Source organism: Oryctolagus cuniculus, chromosome 3, assembly GCF_964237555.1.
Source record: "Oryctolagus cuniculus chromosome 3, mOryCun1.1, whole genome shotgun sequence".
NCBI lineage: Eukaryota > Metazoa > Chordata > Mammalia > Lagomorpha > Leporidae > Oryctolagus > Oryctolagus cuniculus.
Window position 1 is genome coordinate 153,193,255 of NC_091434.1, and position 19,479 is coordinate 153,212,733.

Here is a 19,479-nt window from a genome sequence, read left to right on the forward strand (position 1 = left end):
GTAGCCTCTACACATTGATGTCATATGTTTAGTTGGTGTATTTCCATTCTGCATGTCCAACCTCCATGAGAATTTCTGTAAGGTATTTTCACTTCCATTTTTCACATGGGCATCCAAGGCTTTGTAATCTGTGTTTTGACCTTGTGTCTTTCATCTGTGGCATAAGAATCTTTGCAAGGACCTATTATGTTCTTACACAGTCTATGAAAAGTGTCAATATTTGCCCTTGATCTCATTTTAAAAAGTCATGTTCTTTTGTTTGAATATCAAAGTGAATATGTGGGTATTTGTTTTCCTGCCAGATAGCCTTTCCTGGGCATTTGTGGCCATTTATCTCGTTGTTAATTCCCATCATACTGCTGTCACCTGTGCAGTTGCTCAAATTATATAGGAAGCCTTTTTATTTTCATCTTGGCCTATATTGCAAGTAGTGGATAGGTAGATATAGCTGTGCCCTGGGTTTCATGTGTCTACGGTGATGTTAATATGAAAGGTGTGAAGTGAAAGCTCAGTGTAGTGTTGTTTAACTTTACTAAGCTGTTAACTGAATTTACAGCTCACTATAAAATGGAACACACAGGCTGTTTTATTTCACATACACTCGGAACTCTTTAGTGCAAGGCTACTTAGGAAACTGTTACATCTATCTGTCTAGCCCAACTTAGACATGAGTACGGAGTCAAACTTCCACAGAACTATGAAGTTAGAAAAATGGCAATGTGGTGCTATTTTTTTTAACCTCCAAGTATTGCTTATACCTGGTGTGTATGTTTCTTTAGCATGCAACTAGTAAAAGCAAGATTTGGCTGATAATACTTGCCTGCTCCCCAGAGTCACTTGGTATTTATACATCTCAAATCCTGGCACTTGAGACCATCCAGTAGCCCTTGCATTGCATTTTCCTAATAAATTCCTTATTTTGTTCTCAAAGATAGCTTTCTTCTCAGGTGCTCCAATAGTTCTATTCCCTGCACTTTCAGCCAATGCACTTGATACAGACTTACAGAAAAAAGATAGAAGCAACCAGAGAAAATTCCCCCATTTCTTCCCATCAGAGGTACCAGCCTGCTGCACCTTCACTCAAACTTCCCTCCCTCCCCTCTGTGCCGTTGCTCCTAGGTACAGGCCAATATTATGCAATGTCCCCCTTCTTTGTGGGACTTCTACTGGCATAAAATACTCTACTGTTGTCCCTAGCTACCACCTCGTTTGTCTGACCTATTCACAGTGAAATTTCTTGGAAAAGTGCCTTTCTCCATTTTTTTCCTTCTGCTCTTTACACAGTGTACTTCGTTTCATTCTCATTATGCCCATGATTCAGGACCAACATCTTGACAATGCCAATGTGGATGCCAATGCCAATGCCTGTATCCTTATCTGCCCCAGTTGCTCAGCGATATCTCCTATGGACAAATCCTTCTTGTGATCCTTTCTGTCTAACTTTCATGACATGACTCCCTTCTCATTTTCCTGTTACCTCCATGATTCTTTCTTAGTCTCCTTTGCTGGCCTCTTTCCTCTTGTAGACCTCTAAATGCCAGCCATAATCCAGCCTTCTTTCATCCCCCCTCTTTCTACCTGTTATTACTTAACCCCATGGATCAGAAACCATTTTTTTTGATAAATGATAAATTCGTGTCTCTAGCTTAGACCTTTATCTTGCTCTCTAAACAAGCATCCAGCTGGCATCATGGTACGTTTATATGTTCATAAAACACAAATGTCAAATGTCTTCCAGTAGACTTGACATTTAGAGGATGAGTTCCTTTTCGGTATCCCTGCAAAATATATGCAAGGTCTCTAGAGATCATTAAGATGGGACAAATTTCTTTTTTTTTTTTCTTTTTTTCTTTTTTTTTTTTTTTTGACAGGCAGAGTTAGACAGTGAGAGAAAGAGACAGAGAGAAAGGTCTTCCTTCCGATGGTTCACCCCCAAAAGGCTGCCATGGCTGGCACGCTGCGCCGATCTGAAGCCAGGAGCTTCCTCCTGGTCTCCCATGCGGGTGCAGGGCCCAAGCACTTGGGCCATCCTCCACTGCCTTCCCGGGCCACAGCAGAGAGCTGGACTGGAAGAGGAGCAACTGGGACAGAACCGGTGCCCCAGCCGGGACTAGAACCAGGTGTGCCTGCACTGCAGGCGGAGCATTAGCCTAGTGAGACACAGTGCCAGCCTAAAATGGGACAAACTTCTATTCTGCATACCAATGTAGTCTAAAAATCATCTGAACCTGATCTTCTAATGAATAATATACTTTAATAGGCCATTGATCACCCCCAGAAAATCTTTTAAATAGTTAAATTATCACTATCATATTTAATAATTCTCACTGGAAAATCCCATGTTTGGAGATTTTTTTGTTATTTCAATTGATAGCTCAGTGTTTTAAGAACTGTTATTTCTCATGTATTCTTTTAAATACAAATTATGCATATGTATCTCTATTCATTTCAATTGTGTTTCCCTTAGCATCCTGTAGATGGAATGAAAAGTGAAGTGTTAATTCCTTTTAACTTCATATTCCAAACTCAAACATTAGGTGGGTTTTCTTACAGTTGTTATTGATCAAGCTATGATCCTATATCTTATCTTTTGCTTCCTTAATTAGCAAGGGTGTGTTCTGGTTTATTTTCTTTGGATTAACTAGAGGCCTACCATTTTTTATTAACATAAAGCTTCTCGTTCTCTTATTCTTATCTACTTAATCATTGTATAACTCAAAAAAATCAGTACATATCTAGATTTCTACTTTTGTGTATGCATCAAGGTTAAATCAATAAACAGGAGCTTGGAAAGGTGCCCAAGGAGATGTTTTAAACTTCATGATATGAAGCCATCTGGCAACCAATAAAGTGCTCATACCTGCATTGTTGTAATGAGGCAGTTAACAATTTGTGTCATTTCCCAAGTGTTTGCCGCAGAGTGAGCACAACTGAAAGATCTGAGCATGGGCACATTATCCTGCTCGCTTGATTCTCTGAGTGAAGCAGCAGGTAAACCAGCCCTGTCTCCAATCGATGTCTACCCTACTGAACTGTGTGTTCCTAAAAAGACAAGAGGAAGGAAGCCACCGGGCTGAGCAGGGAAGACAACATATCTGCAGGGCTCACATTTAAATTCCAGTTAATGAGGCTTCAGAAAGTTATTGAAAGATTGATGCAATCTGAGAACCATTTTCTGTCAATAGAAACTCCCTCTCTTTCTCCTTTGTCTTTTTACTGCCTGTGTTTATTTTGAGTTCCAGTAAAGATCAAGTGACTGATTGTTCAATGAACAACAAGAAACCTGGTGGGAGGAGCACAGGGGAACCTGGCTTTTCTTCATGGCTCCTGATCCTTCATTCTCCCATACTGAAAGTACTTTCTGCCATAACACTCTAAGGGGGAAGATCCATTTTGGTTTTTCCTCTTTATTGGTCTCTTTATCATGAATTCTTTTTTTTTTTTTTTTGATTTCATGATCTCTGTGCTGTATTTTCCTCTCTTGACCTCTGTTCCAAGACATCTTTTCATCCAGCCATTCTCTATATCCATTCTCCATATCATGTAGAGGGACATGAGGTGTGGGAGGGAGCAGGGGGAGAAGTGCCCTTGCTGTCTATGCTGACCTTGACACCTAAGAAGGTGTGAGGCCTTAGGCAATTCACAGCCCATGAAATTCTCATTTATCTGCTTTGTAAAATGAAGCAGTTTTGATTTGAAAATTTTTAAGGTTCCTGCCAGTTCTGATATTTTCTATCTTCTGGACCCTTTTTATATGAACAATTTCAACTCTTGATTAGCGTAATATGCAGGCATTATTCTGGGTATTATAGAAATCACCTATCAGTGTAGAACCCCAAATGCTAAATTTGTGGATTAAGTTGTTCACCACCACAGTTATCAGAGGCGATCAAAGAACTGAACCACTGTGTTACAAGAACCAAGAAAGAGAAAACATTATTATATTTTAGAGTCTTGAGTATGTAGAAGAGGCAAATGAGAACCCCAACGGATTTCTGGAATATTAAAAAGAAGTTTGCAAAAATTTATAAAAGAAAATTAACTGAAGGGTTAATGTTGGGTTACTTCAAGTTTCCTTTCTGAATGAGGTTTAAGGCAGAGGGAGCTTTGTTATTATGCTGAGTGCAGCTGACCTGTTTGGGAAATTTGGCAGTTATCTCTGGGAAGGAAGATAAGCAGATCAGTTTCAGGTTTTGACATGAAACTTTAGCAGGAGTGAGTCCATTTTGATTTTTAATCCAGTCTTTTGGTGTCTGGTGTAAGAGCTTAGGCAAAATAATGGCTTACTGTAATTTTTATTCAACCGGGGTAAATATTGGTGTCTGCCTTTGCCTGTTGATGTAGTTAGCATCACATTTACTGAAACTCTAAATTACTGTTTATGTGGGAAATGCCTCTTATCATTAATTTTAATGCATTTTTTCTCCTTTGCTCAAGATCACCTTCTCTATCACTTCTGACAGTCATAAAAAAGTGACACTGACTTGCCCTGGGAGTGGCCCCGGTTAGAATATGTAAACCATTTGTGTAGAAAGCAGACTATAATAACTTACTAAAGGACTAGAGTTTATAGTATTCCTTAAGTAACTCATCATGTTGTTAATAATTTATAGAAGTATGATACTTGATGGACTTTTTAGGTGTTCTAGAAGTACAAGTAAGAAGCAGAAAGATAGACTGAGTTTTCAAAAATATGTTGTGGTTGGAGAGTCTGTTTTCATAACCACTGTTTCTGGAATCCACGTACATGACCTCAAGATTATAGTAATGTCTATATCCTGGGTCTGGGTCTTTGTTAGTAAGTGTCAACAGAGCATATAGTGTGGACCTACTTGGATCTATGGCTAAAAGTATTTTATTTTCCCCTTTTAAGTACTTCACAGTTTGAAACTTTCTCCTGTAAAGCATGTGATATCTGTAATGTTTTTCCTATTCTGAGAGTTTTTAGGGTGATCTCTGTACAACTAATTCTTACAATCTTCCTATAATAAATCAGGTAGTCTCTTTTTTTTTTTCTTGACAGATAGACAATGAAAGAGAGAGACAGAGAGAAAGGTCTTCCTTCCATTGGTTCACCCCAAAAATGGCCGCTACAGCCAGCGCTGCGCCAATCCGAAGTCAGGAGCCAGGTGCTTCTTCCTGGTCTCCCATGTGGGTGTAGGGGCCCAAGCACTTGGGCCATCCTCCATTGCCCTCCTGGGCCACAGCAGAGAGCTGGATTGGAAGAGGAGCAACTGGGACTAGAACCTGACGTCCATATGGGATGCCGGTGCCACAGGCAGAGGATTAACCAAGTGAGCTACGGCGCCAGCCCCAATCAGGTAGTCTCTTTAGAGCATTGCTGGCTAGATCTCAGACATAGGAAGTACATTTTATATTACCATGGCTATGGGGGTGTTGTGGCATATAGTCTAGGTTGTATGTAAAATTTTGATGCCCTGGCTTCGAAACAACCAAAAGGCTGGAAGCAAATATTTTTGTAAGGTAGAGGAGTCTGGCTTCCTGAAGAGGTTTTGAAATCTTCTCTTCTTCTTCTTTTTTTTTTTTTCTTCAATCTTTGTCAACGACATATGAATAGAGTTAGGAATCATCTTTTTTCTTTTAAGTGTTTATTTCTTTTTTTTTAAAGATTTTATTTATTTATTTGATAGGTAGAGTTACAGACAGTGAGAGGGAGAGACAGAGAGAGAGGTCTTCCTTCCGTTTGTTCACTCCCCAAATGGCTGCAACAACTGGAGCTGTGCCAATCCGAAGCCAGGAGCCAGGTGCCTTTTCCCAGTCTCCCACGCTGTGCAAGGGCCCAAGCACTTGGGCCATCCTCTACTGCCCTCCTGGGCCACAGAAGAGAGCTGGATTGGAAGAGGAGTAGCCAGCATAGAACTGGCTCCCATATGGGATGCCAGTGCCGCAGGTGGAGGATTAACCTACTGTGCCACAGCGCCAGCCCCAAGTGTTTATTTCTTTATTTTCATCTACTTGAAAGGCAGAGTGACAGAGAGAGGGGTGGGGAGGGAGGGAGGGTGGGAGGGATCTTCTGTCTCCCTGGTTCACTTCCCAAATGGCTGCAACAGCTAGGGCAGACCAGGCTGAGGCTAGCAATTCCATCTAGGTACCCCATGTGGGTGGCAAGAGGCCCAAGTACTTGAGCCCTATACTTGAGTTCTGTTGCCTCTCAGTACACATTGATTTAAACAATCTCTTTTAAAAGAGATAAGGATGAGATAAGGATGTGAAGCTATCCTTTTGGCTCAGGTCAGCATCCTCCCAAAAAACTTTGTTCTGCTACTTAGATTAGTAACTTTAAACATTCTTATGAAAGTCATGAGATTCAGTTTTACAGATGGACTCCTCCTTGAGGTGTTCAGGGGAATTTTTTATACATAATTACATTGGATGATGAAGCTAGGAATTTCAACAGTTAATTCTTAAAGAAAAATGAGCACTTTGTTTTGACTAAATTCCAATTTTATGGAATCTATACAAATTATATCAGGTTTCCTTTATACAAATGAAGAATTTGTTTAATGTTTCAATGCCTGGTCCCATGTTTTACTTCTCAAAACCCAAGAAAGGGACTTCTACTTAACTAGCAGTGGCTGTAATGAGACTTTCCTGTCAGTGGGGCAGACTTGCTGACCTAGACAAGGCTGTCCTCCCACTCCTTGGACAACTCCCTTCCCTACTTAGGAAGCAGCACCCTGAAGTTAGAGTTTGCCAGGCTATAGTCACTCTGATCATTGCCAAATATGAATTTCCATGTAGCACAATCTGGGCAGCCAGTGATATAGTGGTTTTTACCTATCATGTAATAATGTATAGTAGACAGTCTAAATGACAGAAAGGATTAAGTGAATTTTAGAAGCTCAGTGAAAACAAATAGATGAGACTAAAAATAGTTTGGTATGTTGTAAGTGCAGTCTAACCCAAGCAGCAACATATATTTTCAGGATGAGAAGCTGAGGGGCCAAAGTGCAGCCTGAACTCCCTCCTAGTGTTCTCTGAGCACCTGTTGTTCTTCACTGCACAGATTCTGCTTTCTGCACAGGAGGCAGAATAATGAATGCATTCATTATGAACAAAGATTTATTTAAAAACTGCATGGTGCTAAGCTGTAGAAGGAGAGGAATTCTTTGACTATTCCATTGTTTGACTATTACAGGTAATGCTTTGAACAAGGTGATGGTAATAGACAGTATGGGTTTAGCTTAAAGCCCATGAGATATAAGCTTCAGGTCCTCTAACTCACATAAGCCCATTAGGAGGCCTTATACTTGAGAGTATATGCATGATTTTGATTCTTTTTCTAAAGGAATCCACTGAGTTACCTAAGCTTCAGGCTCCATAAAAGCTAGGTTTATCTTTGGTTGTATCCATGAAGCTTTGGCAATGAAATCAAGCATGTGAAATATGATTTTGCTTTCAATGTAATTGTATTTATTTTCTATTTGAACATGAATTCTACTAAATGTAAGAAACAGTCTCAGTGAATTCAGAGATATTGCCAGGTTCTGGGTAGAGTTTACAGAATGCCAAGGTATCGGTGGGGAAAAGTGTCTAGCCCCACGTTGTCCGGGGTCCTGCTCGCTGTCTCTAATGCACTGATGTTCTGTCTGACCAGGAGGTGTGTGGTCCTGGCAGATGGAATCTTTGGCTTTCCTGCTCTGTGAACTGTGTTTTGCTCAGCTTTCTCTCAGCTTCTTCCATACCCCTGAGGAATCAAAAGACTTAATTTGGTTTCTTCTTAAAATCACTCTGGAATTACAGGGGAATTTGAGGTCATATCAAGTCATTTGTGCCTGAACATGACATGAACATGAACTCTACCACTCTTGTGTCATGCCATGTGCTGGGCTACTGGGCTTCATCTTGGAGTTGAGGCTGAAGTCTCCTTTTCTTAGATCCCACAGATCTCCTTGAGGATAGAGCCAGGGTTGCATGAAAAGACTCCCTTTTAGAGGAAATGACATCTAAGCCCTCTTATTACTGCCATTTGCGGATAAGCTTCCTTGAGTCAGATTGTGGGGTGGGGAGAGTCGCTGTATTTCAGTTGTAAGTTTGTCTTGGCTGCCATTTTTGCATGAACTGCACGCTTTGTGTCTTTAAGGCTTTGGCTTTTGAAAAAATTTTGATAAAATCCAGTATTCCTATGGCTCACAAATTTTAAACTATCAATATCTAATTTTGAGTTTCCAAAAGCTAATTTTTGAAACTTGAAAGACTTGAGATGATTTTCATTGCTCTGGTTAGGATGAGACTTCTCCCTCCAGAGCCCATGGAGGTGGAATATCCAAAGTGAAGAACCCATGAGATATAAGGATCTGGTTTGAAATTCATTATATTATCTAGTCATATCAGTGGCTATGAAACTAACCATGATACAGGTGCCTGCACTACCCACTTTCTCTTCCTGTCAGAAAGTGTCCTAACTCACTGAATTGAAGGAACATCTTCCCATATGCTACGGATGAATGCCTGTTGTTAAGATCAAATAATGTGTTCTTGGTCAGGGATCTTTGACTATGCTGTAACTACAATGGCCTTATTTGCAGCCACCTTAAGCAACTACCCTATATAGAAAATGCTGAATTGGAGAAAGATTCACTTTCTAAATTTGATGGGTATGTTCCATTTACCACATTTGACATTAAAAGTTCTGGATTCATCCTCAGAGAGGAGCCTCAGTCATGAACAGTGTAATTTGCAGTAACCAAATACAAGTACTCAGACTCAAGAAAATTGTATATAACATTTTTTTGCTGTCAAAATATTGGTTATAAAAATATTGAAAAAGTTATAAAATTAAAAATAAAAATATTATAAAATAAAGTAAAAATACTGTGTATAATTTTGAGTTATTTAAACAGCAATACTTGAATGTTTTACTGGTTGTTTGAAGAATTAACATAGTGTTCTTCTTTATATACTAAAGTGCTTAACAAAGACTAGTTTAGAATTATTCATTGAATTGATATACAGAAATAATAGTCTCAACTTCATAAAGTTAAGCTACATTTGAGTATTTCTCTGAATCATTTCAAGAGAAGGATGCTATTTGTATGTGGGATAAATACAGTGAGGTGTTTCAAAAGCATTTGAGCTATTTCCCTGGTAATTTCACTCTGATGATAATTCTAATTTCTCTTCCAGACCTTCTATAGACTAGTAACTCTCTATGAAAATTAACCAATGGGCCAGCGCCGCGGCTCACTAGGCTAATCCTCTACCTGTGGCGCCAGTACTCCCGGTTCTAGTCCCATTTGGGGCGCCGGTTTTGTCCCGGTTGCTCCTCTTCCAGTCCAGCTCTCTGCTGTGGCCCAGGAAGGCAGTGGAGGATGGCCCAAGTGCTTGGGTCCTGCACCCGCATGGGAGACCAGGAGAAAGCACCTGGCTCCTGGCTTCAGATGGGTGGCCGCAGTGCGCCGGCCGTAGCGGCCATTTTTGGGGTGCACCAACGGAAGGAAGACCTTTCTGTTTGTCTCTCTCTCACTGTCTAACTCTGCCTGTCAAAAAAAAAAAAAAAATTAAAGAATGAAATTCAAGAGTATGCTTCAATTAAAGATTAGTAATGAATCAGGATTATTAACATTTTAAAGTCATTCATAGTTCAGAATTGAAAATATTACATGTGGAAACAATTGTGATTACAGCCTCCCTCCTCTAGTTATTTATGATGGGTGTGGGCTTTAAATCCTTTCAATTCTATTAAAAATTGGTTCAACTTAAAAGGGTTATCTTCTTGAACCTTAAATGATTATTGATGATAATTCCAAGATGCTTTCAAGATGAAGATAACTGAAGTAAGAATCGCTAGAAAGAAGAAGGAACTTCACAAACAGGGGACTTGATCAATGGCATTGAAAACAGGCAATAAAGTTAGAATTGCTAAGATGGAATCCTTGGTGTTGAATGTGTTAAATTAAGGATCAGTATCTAAACTCTTATACATTGTGCGTCAATCATTCCATACAAAGATAAGGAATTTTTAAATTTTACCTTTTGATAATGAAAAATAGAAATAATACAGGAAAATGCCCCAAATGCATTTCTTCCACTTTTTTAAAAAAAAGTTTCTAAAATCTAAGCCTTAGCTATAAATAAGATGATAATAATACATTAATATTGTAAAGGTTAGTTAAGAACAAAACTAACATCAATATTTACTAGTAAGACTCAAAAAATAGCAAAAATTTTGTTTAGCAAGCTATTAACACATAGGAAGGGATGAACGACAAGGATGATCTTTTAAAAATAAAATTGTAGTGATACAAAATTTTCAAATTCTTTCTTGTTACTCATCTTTATTTATTTATATTTATTCAGTAATATCTCCATTCTTCCACTCATTTATCACTTGACCAAATATCTATTGAGTACCTAGCATATGCAAAGCTGTTATAAAAACCATATTCTGAATCTAATAAAGCATAATTATTCTGAGAAATATGTTCTTATAATTTAAGTAAACACCTTCAAAAATAGTTGAATTCTTTATTTCTATGCACATTAAAGATGTACATTATTAAGTGTTACATAAATAGGTTGAAAAAGTCAATGCATATTTAATTTCAAATATATGTATTCTCATTTCTCTCAGCACTGGAAATGGATATTTATGAAACTTAGATAGATAATTAATTATTTAACTACAGATGCATGCCTGCTGATGACTTAAATTTATTTGAAGATTATTGTGAAGTTATTTAAAATTGACAAAGCATCAAGAGTCCACTTACCATCCCGTTGACGTAAAGAATTGTCGATAGTTATTAAAGTAGTTCAACAGAAAGGCAATATTCAGTAGCGATTTGAGGTGTAGTAAATTTTATTATAAAATACCTACTGCACAGCATTGTACAGTACTGCTTGTTGTAGAGTAAACATTTCCTGTTGACATCATCTATTCTCTTTGAGAATAGATTGGTTGTTTATGTATGGCTTGCGTAACTGAGAATTAAGTGATCACAAAAATAAACAGGTCTATTCAGAACCCATTTATGTAACTTCTGGTTAATTCTCTAAGGTTAAGCTTTTAATTATATCCAATTATTTCCTGTTAGTTCACTGAAAACTGACAGCTGAGTGATGAATAATCTGCATCACATATTATTTTTACTTTTTAGGAGACAACCAAATTAATTATGACATTGTCTGCAATTCTTAAACAAAAGTAAAATTTTGTTAATTTCCTTTCAGATGCGATCTGTGAGTCGAGTCTTTAAGTTTATTGACATGCCAACAGAAGAAACTAAGTCTACCAAATCCATCAAACCATCCAGTAACTGCCAGCTATCAAAAGTTATGATTATTGAGAATCAACATGTGAAGAAAGATGACGTCTGGCCCTCAGGAGGCCAAATGACTGTCAAAGGTCTCACAGCAAAATATATAGACAGCGGAAATGCCATCCTGGAGAACATTTCCTTCTCAATAAGTCCTGGCCAGAGGGTGAGATTTCAACATTGCTTGCTTTGTTAGACCTGTGTTCAGTAAGGAAGCCCAATAGCCTAAAGCAGTGTGTTAGAAGAATTCATTTATTAACACTATTATTGTAGACTAGGATCAATACTGAGCATTCACATTTCAAGTTACTATTATATGGAGATTATATGGAGTTACTAGTTTTCATGCAAAATTTAATATGTGGAGTCCTAGGTCAATGTTCAATATGATTGCAGGATATTTTCAATTGTATTACAGGATATTTCATTTGTTGCTAAGTTATTAACTAAAGATACTATTCAACCCCAATTATAACATGTTTAAGATTTTTTATCTTGAAAATATCTTTCAATAAGAGAATATTTTCCTGCTGATTCCATGTAATGTCTTCTTAAATTTTATCTAATTTGCACAGTGTCAAGTGTCAAACAAGTGGCTTTTGATTTTTAGCTTTTTACTTTTTAGGGATTTTCATTAAGATGTCAATTGTTTAATTTTTTCCCCAAATTATTTAGTAAGCAAAAATTAATTACTAAACAAAAAGAATTGACTAAGAAATATTTTGTTTCCTGAGCATAAATAATTGTGCATTATCTTAAAGTGTTTCTTATGGATCTCAGCACTAGGCTGAACTCATATAAAGAACTCAGGCAATATATACTGATTCTTGGAATTGATTCTTAGAGAAGATGGTCACCCTCTGTGTACTTCATGCTCTGTAAACATAGTTTTGTATTGTCTTCAAATCTCTCCTTCTACACTGTGCTATAAATCCAGACAGGGGTATTATATGCTTCTGACTGATGTTCTTTTTTATTGATATAATATAAAAGAGAGCCAGTTCTTTTTTTTAAGCTTTATTTTATTTATTTGGAAGGCACAGTAACAGAGAGAGAGAGAGAGAGAGAGAGAGAGAGTGAGTGTGTCTTTCATTCCTTACATGGCCGCAATGGCTGGGACTGGGCCAGGTCAAACCAGGAGCCCAGAGCTGCATCTGGGTCTCCCACATGGGTGGTAGGGGCCCAAGTACTAGGGCCATCTTCTGCTATGTTACCAGGTGCATTAGCAGGGAGCCAGATTGGCAGGTGAGCAGCCAGGACCCAATCCGGCACTGCAATATGGGAAGCTCGCATTACAGGTGGCTGCTTAACCTGCTGCTCCACAGTACCAACTTGAGCCAGTTCTTCAGAAAATCGAATTTAAGAACTTATCTTCGTGATTAATTTTAAATAGAGTTTCAAAAACTATTAATATAGTGTTGGTAAAGTTATTAGGCCACCATCACTAACACAGGCATAAGAACAGATTGTTAGCACTTAACTTTTCTAAATGTTTCATAAACAAATAATGCATTGCACAAAGTAATTTTTTTATTTTTAAAAGATTTTATTTATTTGAGAGGCAGAATTACAGATAGACAGAGGAGGAGACAAAGTTATTTTTAAAAAGAGTATAAGATGAGAAAAAAAGTGCCATGCTAAATGACTTACTATGAGAAGCTAGACTTTTTGACTCATCTTTTTTCTTAAAATAAATAAATTTATGTACCAATAAAATTAATTCTCTAAGATATTTCTGTTCATTAAAAATGGGATTTGTCTTATTTTTCTCTATTTCTGAGAGAAAATGGTTTTAAAGGGGGCAAAATGGAAAGGTTTTGCATTTTAGATAAAATTTACCCCTAGTACTAGATGAAGACTGGTCTTTGTGCTGAGATTAGAACCCTGATGAAATCTGAATTTTTTGATGTATTTGCTTCATTATTGAACTTATATATTAGTTATGCCTTAGAGCTATGTAAAATTAATTATGTCTTGACTCCTACCTCCCATCAGAAAAAACACAATTAATTACTGTTTTGCCTTACATCGGCCGCTGAGAGTGTTGTCCTTGGATCACAGAATGGATGCCAAAGCTGCTAGCTAGTATCATTATAAACAATAGCAACACATAGGTTGATATCAACTAGGTGTGAAAGCCTTGGTAAATTATGTGGTTTCCCTCCCCCTCACATCTTCCCTGTCCTTTGCTATAGTGGTGCCTACTTGCCCAGTAAATCAAATTCAGTAAAGCCCTAGTGGAGTGAGAGAATTTGTAGAGACCTCATACCTGTAGAAAATTTCCCTGATGTGAGAATTGTCTACAGAGTTGTTACAAAGTGAGGAAGAAGTACTATGTTCATGCATATCATTGTCCCTGAGTCTTCATAAACAGAGTAGACCTTGTGTGTTCAGTAAGTATTCATTGCATGTTGTGCTTTAGGTTCTCTTGGGGAACTGGAAATCACTCATATTAGAGAAGGCAAGGGTCTTAAACCTAGATCCATCTGACTTTGAAGTTCCTTTTCATCATATGCCACCTCTCTAACTTAAAAGAAGGTGGAGGAACAGATGAATGAGAGGGGGAGGGGGGCGAAGGGAGTGTCTGTACCAAGAAATCCAGTGAGATCCGGTGAGGCTGATGCAGGATCCTGGTGATGCTAGCAAAGCTAATGTTTCAAAGACCTTTACTTGTCCGAGAACTACTCAAAGCCTATACTGATTTTGTATTTATAATTTTGTCATTCTTTAAAAAGCCACCTCTTAAACTGTATAAACTCTAGGCTAAAAAACAAAAACAAAAACAAACAAACAAAAACCAGCAACAACAAAAACCCTTTGATATGCCTTTGAATAAGAGATCAGCAAGCAAATGCCATAGGAATTCAGAAAAGGAAGCAGTTGGTATCAGTTGGCAGAGAGTTGGGCTATTCAGGGAAGGCTCTATACAGGAAGTGACATTTAGAATGAGGCTTCAAGATCTGAACTGTGCACTTAACCCAGTGAAGGTGGGTGAGGAAGAGTGTTTTGTGTTTCAGACAGAAGACCTAACATGAGGCATGGAGCATGCTCAGAAAGTAATAACTGGTTTGGTTAGGTTAGAGGATGCCTGTAGGATAAAGGAAGCCAAGATTAGAGCATAATGATGGAAATTTACAGATTTTGAAAACTAAACCAATGAAGGAAGTAAAAGACTTGGAAAATTCTAATAGATTATGCTAGTAAGTGGTTTCTGGTCATCCTCAAGAGCAGTGGACCAGCATCATCTGCATTGCTCAAAAACTTGAAGAAATGCACATTCTGGGGCACCTCAATCAGACTTGCCGATGGAGACAGTGGTCAGTGTTTAGTGCCCTCCCAGGTGTGCCCATGCATGTATCTAACTGTCAGAAAACTTGTTTGAGAGCTGTTTTGCGTAGAGGAGTATGGGCAGAAGTCCAGCTGCTAAAGGCTGGTTGAATGGGGGAGCATTGAAGCGAGAAACCATTTAGAACACTCACGTTGATGATGGGAAGTGATGGTCAAAGCAAATGCAGTGTGGAGGTATTCGCCTCTGCCTGAAGTAAAGTAGATTTTCTGTGAGACAAGAGGAAAGGAGATAAGTAGAGTTAGACAGAGTCTTGAATGCAAGAATTGGGAAGGAAAATGTTTCCCAACTGAAGATATTCTGCTACTTCCAGGTTTTAAGTCGACTATATTAAGTCATGGAAGTCAGGAAGGTTAGTCTTCTGACTTTTTTCTTCAGTCTTATGTTGGCTACTCTGTGTTTTTTTGCCTCTCCTTATAAATTTGTCAGTTGCACAGTCAGTTTGTAGACATCCACAAAAACATTCACTGAAATTTTTATTGTGATTGCCTTGAATCTGTAGATAAGTTTGGGATTAACTGACATCGTGACATTATAATGCTCTTTGACTCATAATGGAGTTACATCCTGATCAACCCACCATAAGTTGAAAATAGGTTTCAATGCGTTTAATACATCTATCCTGATGTATGTCATAGCTCAGTAACTCAACTCTGTAGATTATCAGTTATTTATCCTCATGATCATGCAGCTGATTGGGAGCAGCAAGATGGTATCAAATTGCAGGTCACTAGCCTGGGAAAAGATCAAATTCAAAATTTGAAGTGTACTCAGTTTTTACTTAATGTGTATTACATCATTATTAGTTTTAAAAAATAATGATTTGAACCATTGTAAGTCAAAAACACTTTGTATTGAGTCTTCCTATCCATAAACATGGATTATTTATCTACTAATTTAGTTATTCAGTTTCTTTCATTGAAGTTTTACAGTTGTCCTTATGTAGATCTTATATGTATTTTGTTATATTTATATCTAAATATTTCATTTTGGAGATCATAATGTAACTGGTATTGCTACTTTAATTTCAAATACTACTTATTCATTACTGTTGTACAGGGACATGATCAACTTTTGTATATTAACCTTCATTCTCACAAATTTGCTGTAATTACTAATGATTATAAAAACATCCAATTTTTATCATTCTTTAAGATTTTCTATACAGATGATCATATCCTCTGTGATTACAGTTTCATTCTTCGTTCGCAATCTCTATATCTTTCATTCTTTTTTCTTGTCTTATTATATTAACAAGGACTTTCAATATAATGTTGAAAGCAATGGTGAAAGTAGATATCCTTGTTTTGTTCCTGATCTTATTGGGAAAATCACAAGTTTCTCACCATTAGGAATGGTATTGGCTACAGGACTGTAATTCTTGATCAAGTTGAGGAAGTTTCCCTCTAATCCTAGTGTGAGACTAGTGGGAAAATCTTACATGTGCTGGTTCATTCCCTAAATGGCTGTAATGACCAGGGCTGGGCCAGGATGAAGCCAGGAAGCCTGTAACTCCATTCTGGTCTCTCAAATGGTCTGCTGCTTTCCAGGAACATTAGCAGGGAGCTGGATCAGAAGGGAAGCAGCCTGACTGGAACTTGTGCTCATATGGGTTGCTGGTGTTGCAGTTGGCGGCTTAACCAACTGCGCTGCAACACTGACCCCTTTATTCTTGATAATGTTCCTTTCTCTAAAGTCTTTGCTTTACAAAAATAATATAGCTACTACAATTTCCTTCGAAACAGTGTTAATATAGAATAGCATTCTCCATCTCTTTGCTTTAAAACAATGAATTTCTTTTATTTGTAAAGCAGAGAGAGAGAGAGAGAGAGAGAGAGAAACCTTCCACTAATTGATTCACTCCCCAAATGGCTACAATGGCCAGGGCTGGCCTAGACCATTAAGAAGCAGACTCATATTTAATTATTTAATTTATCATTTTGGGTATACAGAAACACTGTGGACTAGTTATTTTTCTTCAAAACAAAAAAAGCAGTTGAAATTCAGGGCTTATGTAAGCATATCATTTAATTTTTAGTGGATTTCTGTATTCTTGATGATATGGTGAATAGATGGCAAAAATTAATATTTTGTACAGAAAATTATTCAGTCTTCATATTAAAACATTTTGTCCATAGTATTTACTTTAAAGATGTCCTGTTACTTTATTTGCTTTTATTTGAGGCATTTAATTCACAGAATCTACACTTTAAAAGTGTTTTTTCAATGCATGAGAAATATAGCAAGTATTTTGCAACCATTACTATAAAAAATCTATTTTCTTTTAAATCTCAAATAGCCTATTCTTAAAAGCTGATGATTTTTTATCTGAATCTTAATAGCCTGATTATATCTCTTCCTTTTTTCCTTTTCTTTTCCCTCTCAAAATGCAGGCTGGGGTTTTAATTTGGAGTCTCTTCTTTCATGATAAACCTGGACTTACCAAAATTCTTCAGATACGTATGTTGTATATGTCATAATACCTAGATATTCTTTTGATTAAATAGATGTTTAACAGTACTTCAAGATATATTCTTTTGGGTGAACATATCTGCTTTCTCCATTTGTAGCCCCTTCAAAATATCGAAATGTTAGCAGTAAGTCATAGTTCCAAAGATTCATCTCGTATCAGCACAAGCACTTAAGAGCCTGTTTGGTTAGTTAAACATGTCTCATTTTCTGTCTTGAAAAAAGTTGGTGTGAAGTAGCTGAATCATTCAGTAACTCATCCTGGGTGTATGTACGCAGATTCTCCAGATTCTGTTTATTCAAACACTAAACAGAGATGTGTGAACAAGTATAGTCTCCTTGTGCGTCTGAATTTCACTTGACTTAACATCCTGATCTGGAGACTACAAGGATGTGAAAAATAATTACAACATATTTCTATCTGTTGCAGCTTTAAAATGACAAGTAGAACACTGAGAGGAATGTCCTGAGACTGTTCTATTCATGGTACAGTGCAACTACAACTAGCAGCACGCTCAGCACTGTGTAACTCTCCACTTGGACTTATCTCGGTCCAAAATTCTCAGACAGGAGGTGCACTGAAGTTACTAGAAAACACTGATTTGGAATTAAGATATGTCTTAAGAGCTTATTTGCGGGAAGTACTTTAGCCTTTTTTAATAGATCACTGAGAAGACTGGAAAAACAAATCCTGGAAAAGAATTATATGTGCCAATTATATGAACAAAAAGGCTTTGTTAGGTAGAAACCAACGAGATTCTTAGCTATTGAAAAACCTGTCAGACACAATGCATTACCAGTGACTCAGTGATACAGAGCAGCCAGAGCAACAGCTGAAAACATTAAAGCTAAACAAAGATTTACAAATTGCCTCTCAATCCAATGGATTCCCCATATAAAAACTGAATTCACTAAAAATTGTACTATTTACTTCTGGGGGAGAGGGACCATAGTCATTTATCCTACTCATTAGAACTTTGACTAGTGATACAGGGATTTGGATCTGAAGCCACTTTTTAGCAAACTTTTTTAGTCTAACTTAGAGCAAATCACATCCCAGTTGAACTTTTTCTTCTCTTCCCTCATACCTCGCCTTTCTGGCACATTCAGATGGCTTATAGAAGACCTTGCTATTTTGTTGGAAAACCCATGACATCTAGTGAATGTGTTTGTGTAATGTGAGCTAATTCAGAAATGAAAATGTGGGGATGAAATTCCACATGAATTTTAAAGTAAGAGTTGATAAAATTGACTAACTCTATTTATTAGTCCAATCAGCTAATTATGTGTGTTCATTCATGTGCTCATTCATCCATTTGTCCTTCCATTTGCCTGTCCTTTGGTCAGTCCAAACAAGTAGTTGTATGAGCACTTTGTATAAGTACTGGGAATCAAATGGAAAATAAGATAGGCTATGCTGCCCTTTATGAATTTACATTCTTAGGATAAACACAAAAAATAACCAAGGACAAAATAAATAATTATTGTTTATGATTTGTGCCCTGAAGACACTCAACAGAGCATTGTGTATAACCTTTAGCTGACCTGATTTTCTCCGTTGCAGCAGAGAATAAACACTTGTGAAAATCTTATTATGGAGCCTTTGTGATGGATAGGAGGACAGTCTTTAACATCAGAAATATGGATATTGTCATTTGTATTTTCTTAAAGATTTATTTATTTGAAAGAGTTACATAGAGAGGGAGAGAGAGAGAGAGGAGACGGTGAGAGAGAGAGAGAGAGAGATCTTCCATTATCAGTGTTGTTACCAGCTTACCCCAAAGGCCTATTTTATTATCAGGTCCCTAATAAGTGTTCAGTAAGTTATTATTATTATATCATATGGGTTGTTACATACTCTAAGACGTTTGTGGTGGACCATGCACTATTACAGGTTGGTGATATGTATAGAAATTGAGAATAAGCATTTAGAAATTCATTTATATTATGTATTTTTAAAGTTCTGAGTTCTAATGAATTGAAAACTAAAAAAATCAAGCTATCCTTTACTACAGACAGTGTGAAAAGCTAGAAAAAGAAGATTTTGAGTGGTTTGTCCACAAAGAAATAGTAAATGAGGAGACAGATATGCTTACCCTGATTTGAATATCATGAAAATATTTTTAAAAGTTTATAGAGATGGAATTAAAAAATAAGCTTTTTTGTACAATTTTTTTGAAATCTATGCATTGTTTTTCATAACATCTTTTTCCATGAACTTTTTGAAGACCCCTTGTACACACTGTGTACATGTATCAAAACATACGATACTCCATCAATAGGTACAGTTTTTAAGTGTAAATCAAAAGACCATGTGCTCACTATACTGTAAAGAGGCCAAACAATTACAAATAAAGTAGAAATGACGTAAGGGGAAGGCCGTTT

General features: G+C 37.2%; 1 protein-coding gene across 9 annotated transcripts in view; it reads left to right on the forward strand.

The window, feature by feature from the left end:
- The window catches only part of CFTR (CF transmembrane conductance regulator), a 260,245-nt gene that overhangs the window by 211,489 nt on the left and 29,277 nt on the right, over positions 1-19,479 (forward strand). For all 9 annotated transcript variants that reach the window (XM_051847977.2, XM_051847981.2, XM_051847974.2 and 6 more), the window contains 1 exon segment: positions 11,194-11,445. In XM_051847977.2, the coding sequence (XP_051703937.1) occupies positions 11,194-11,445 (252 nt within the window).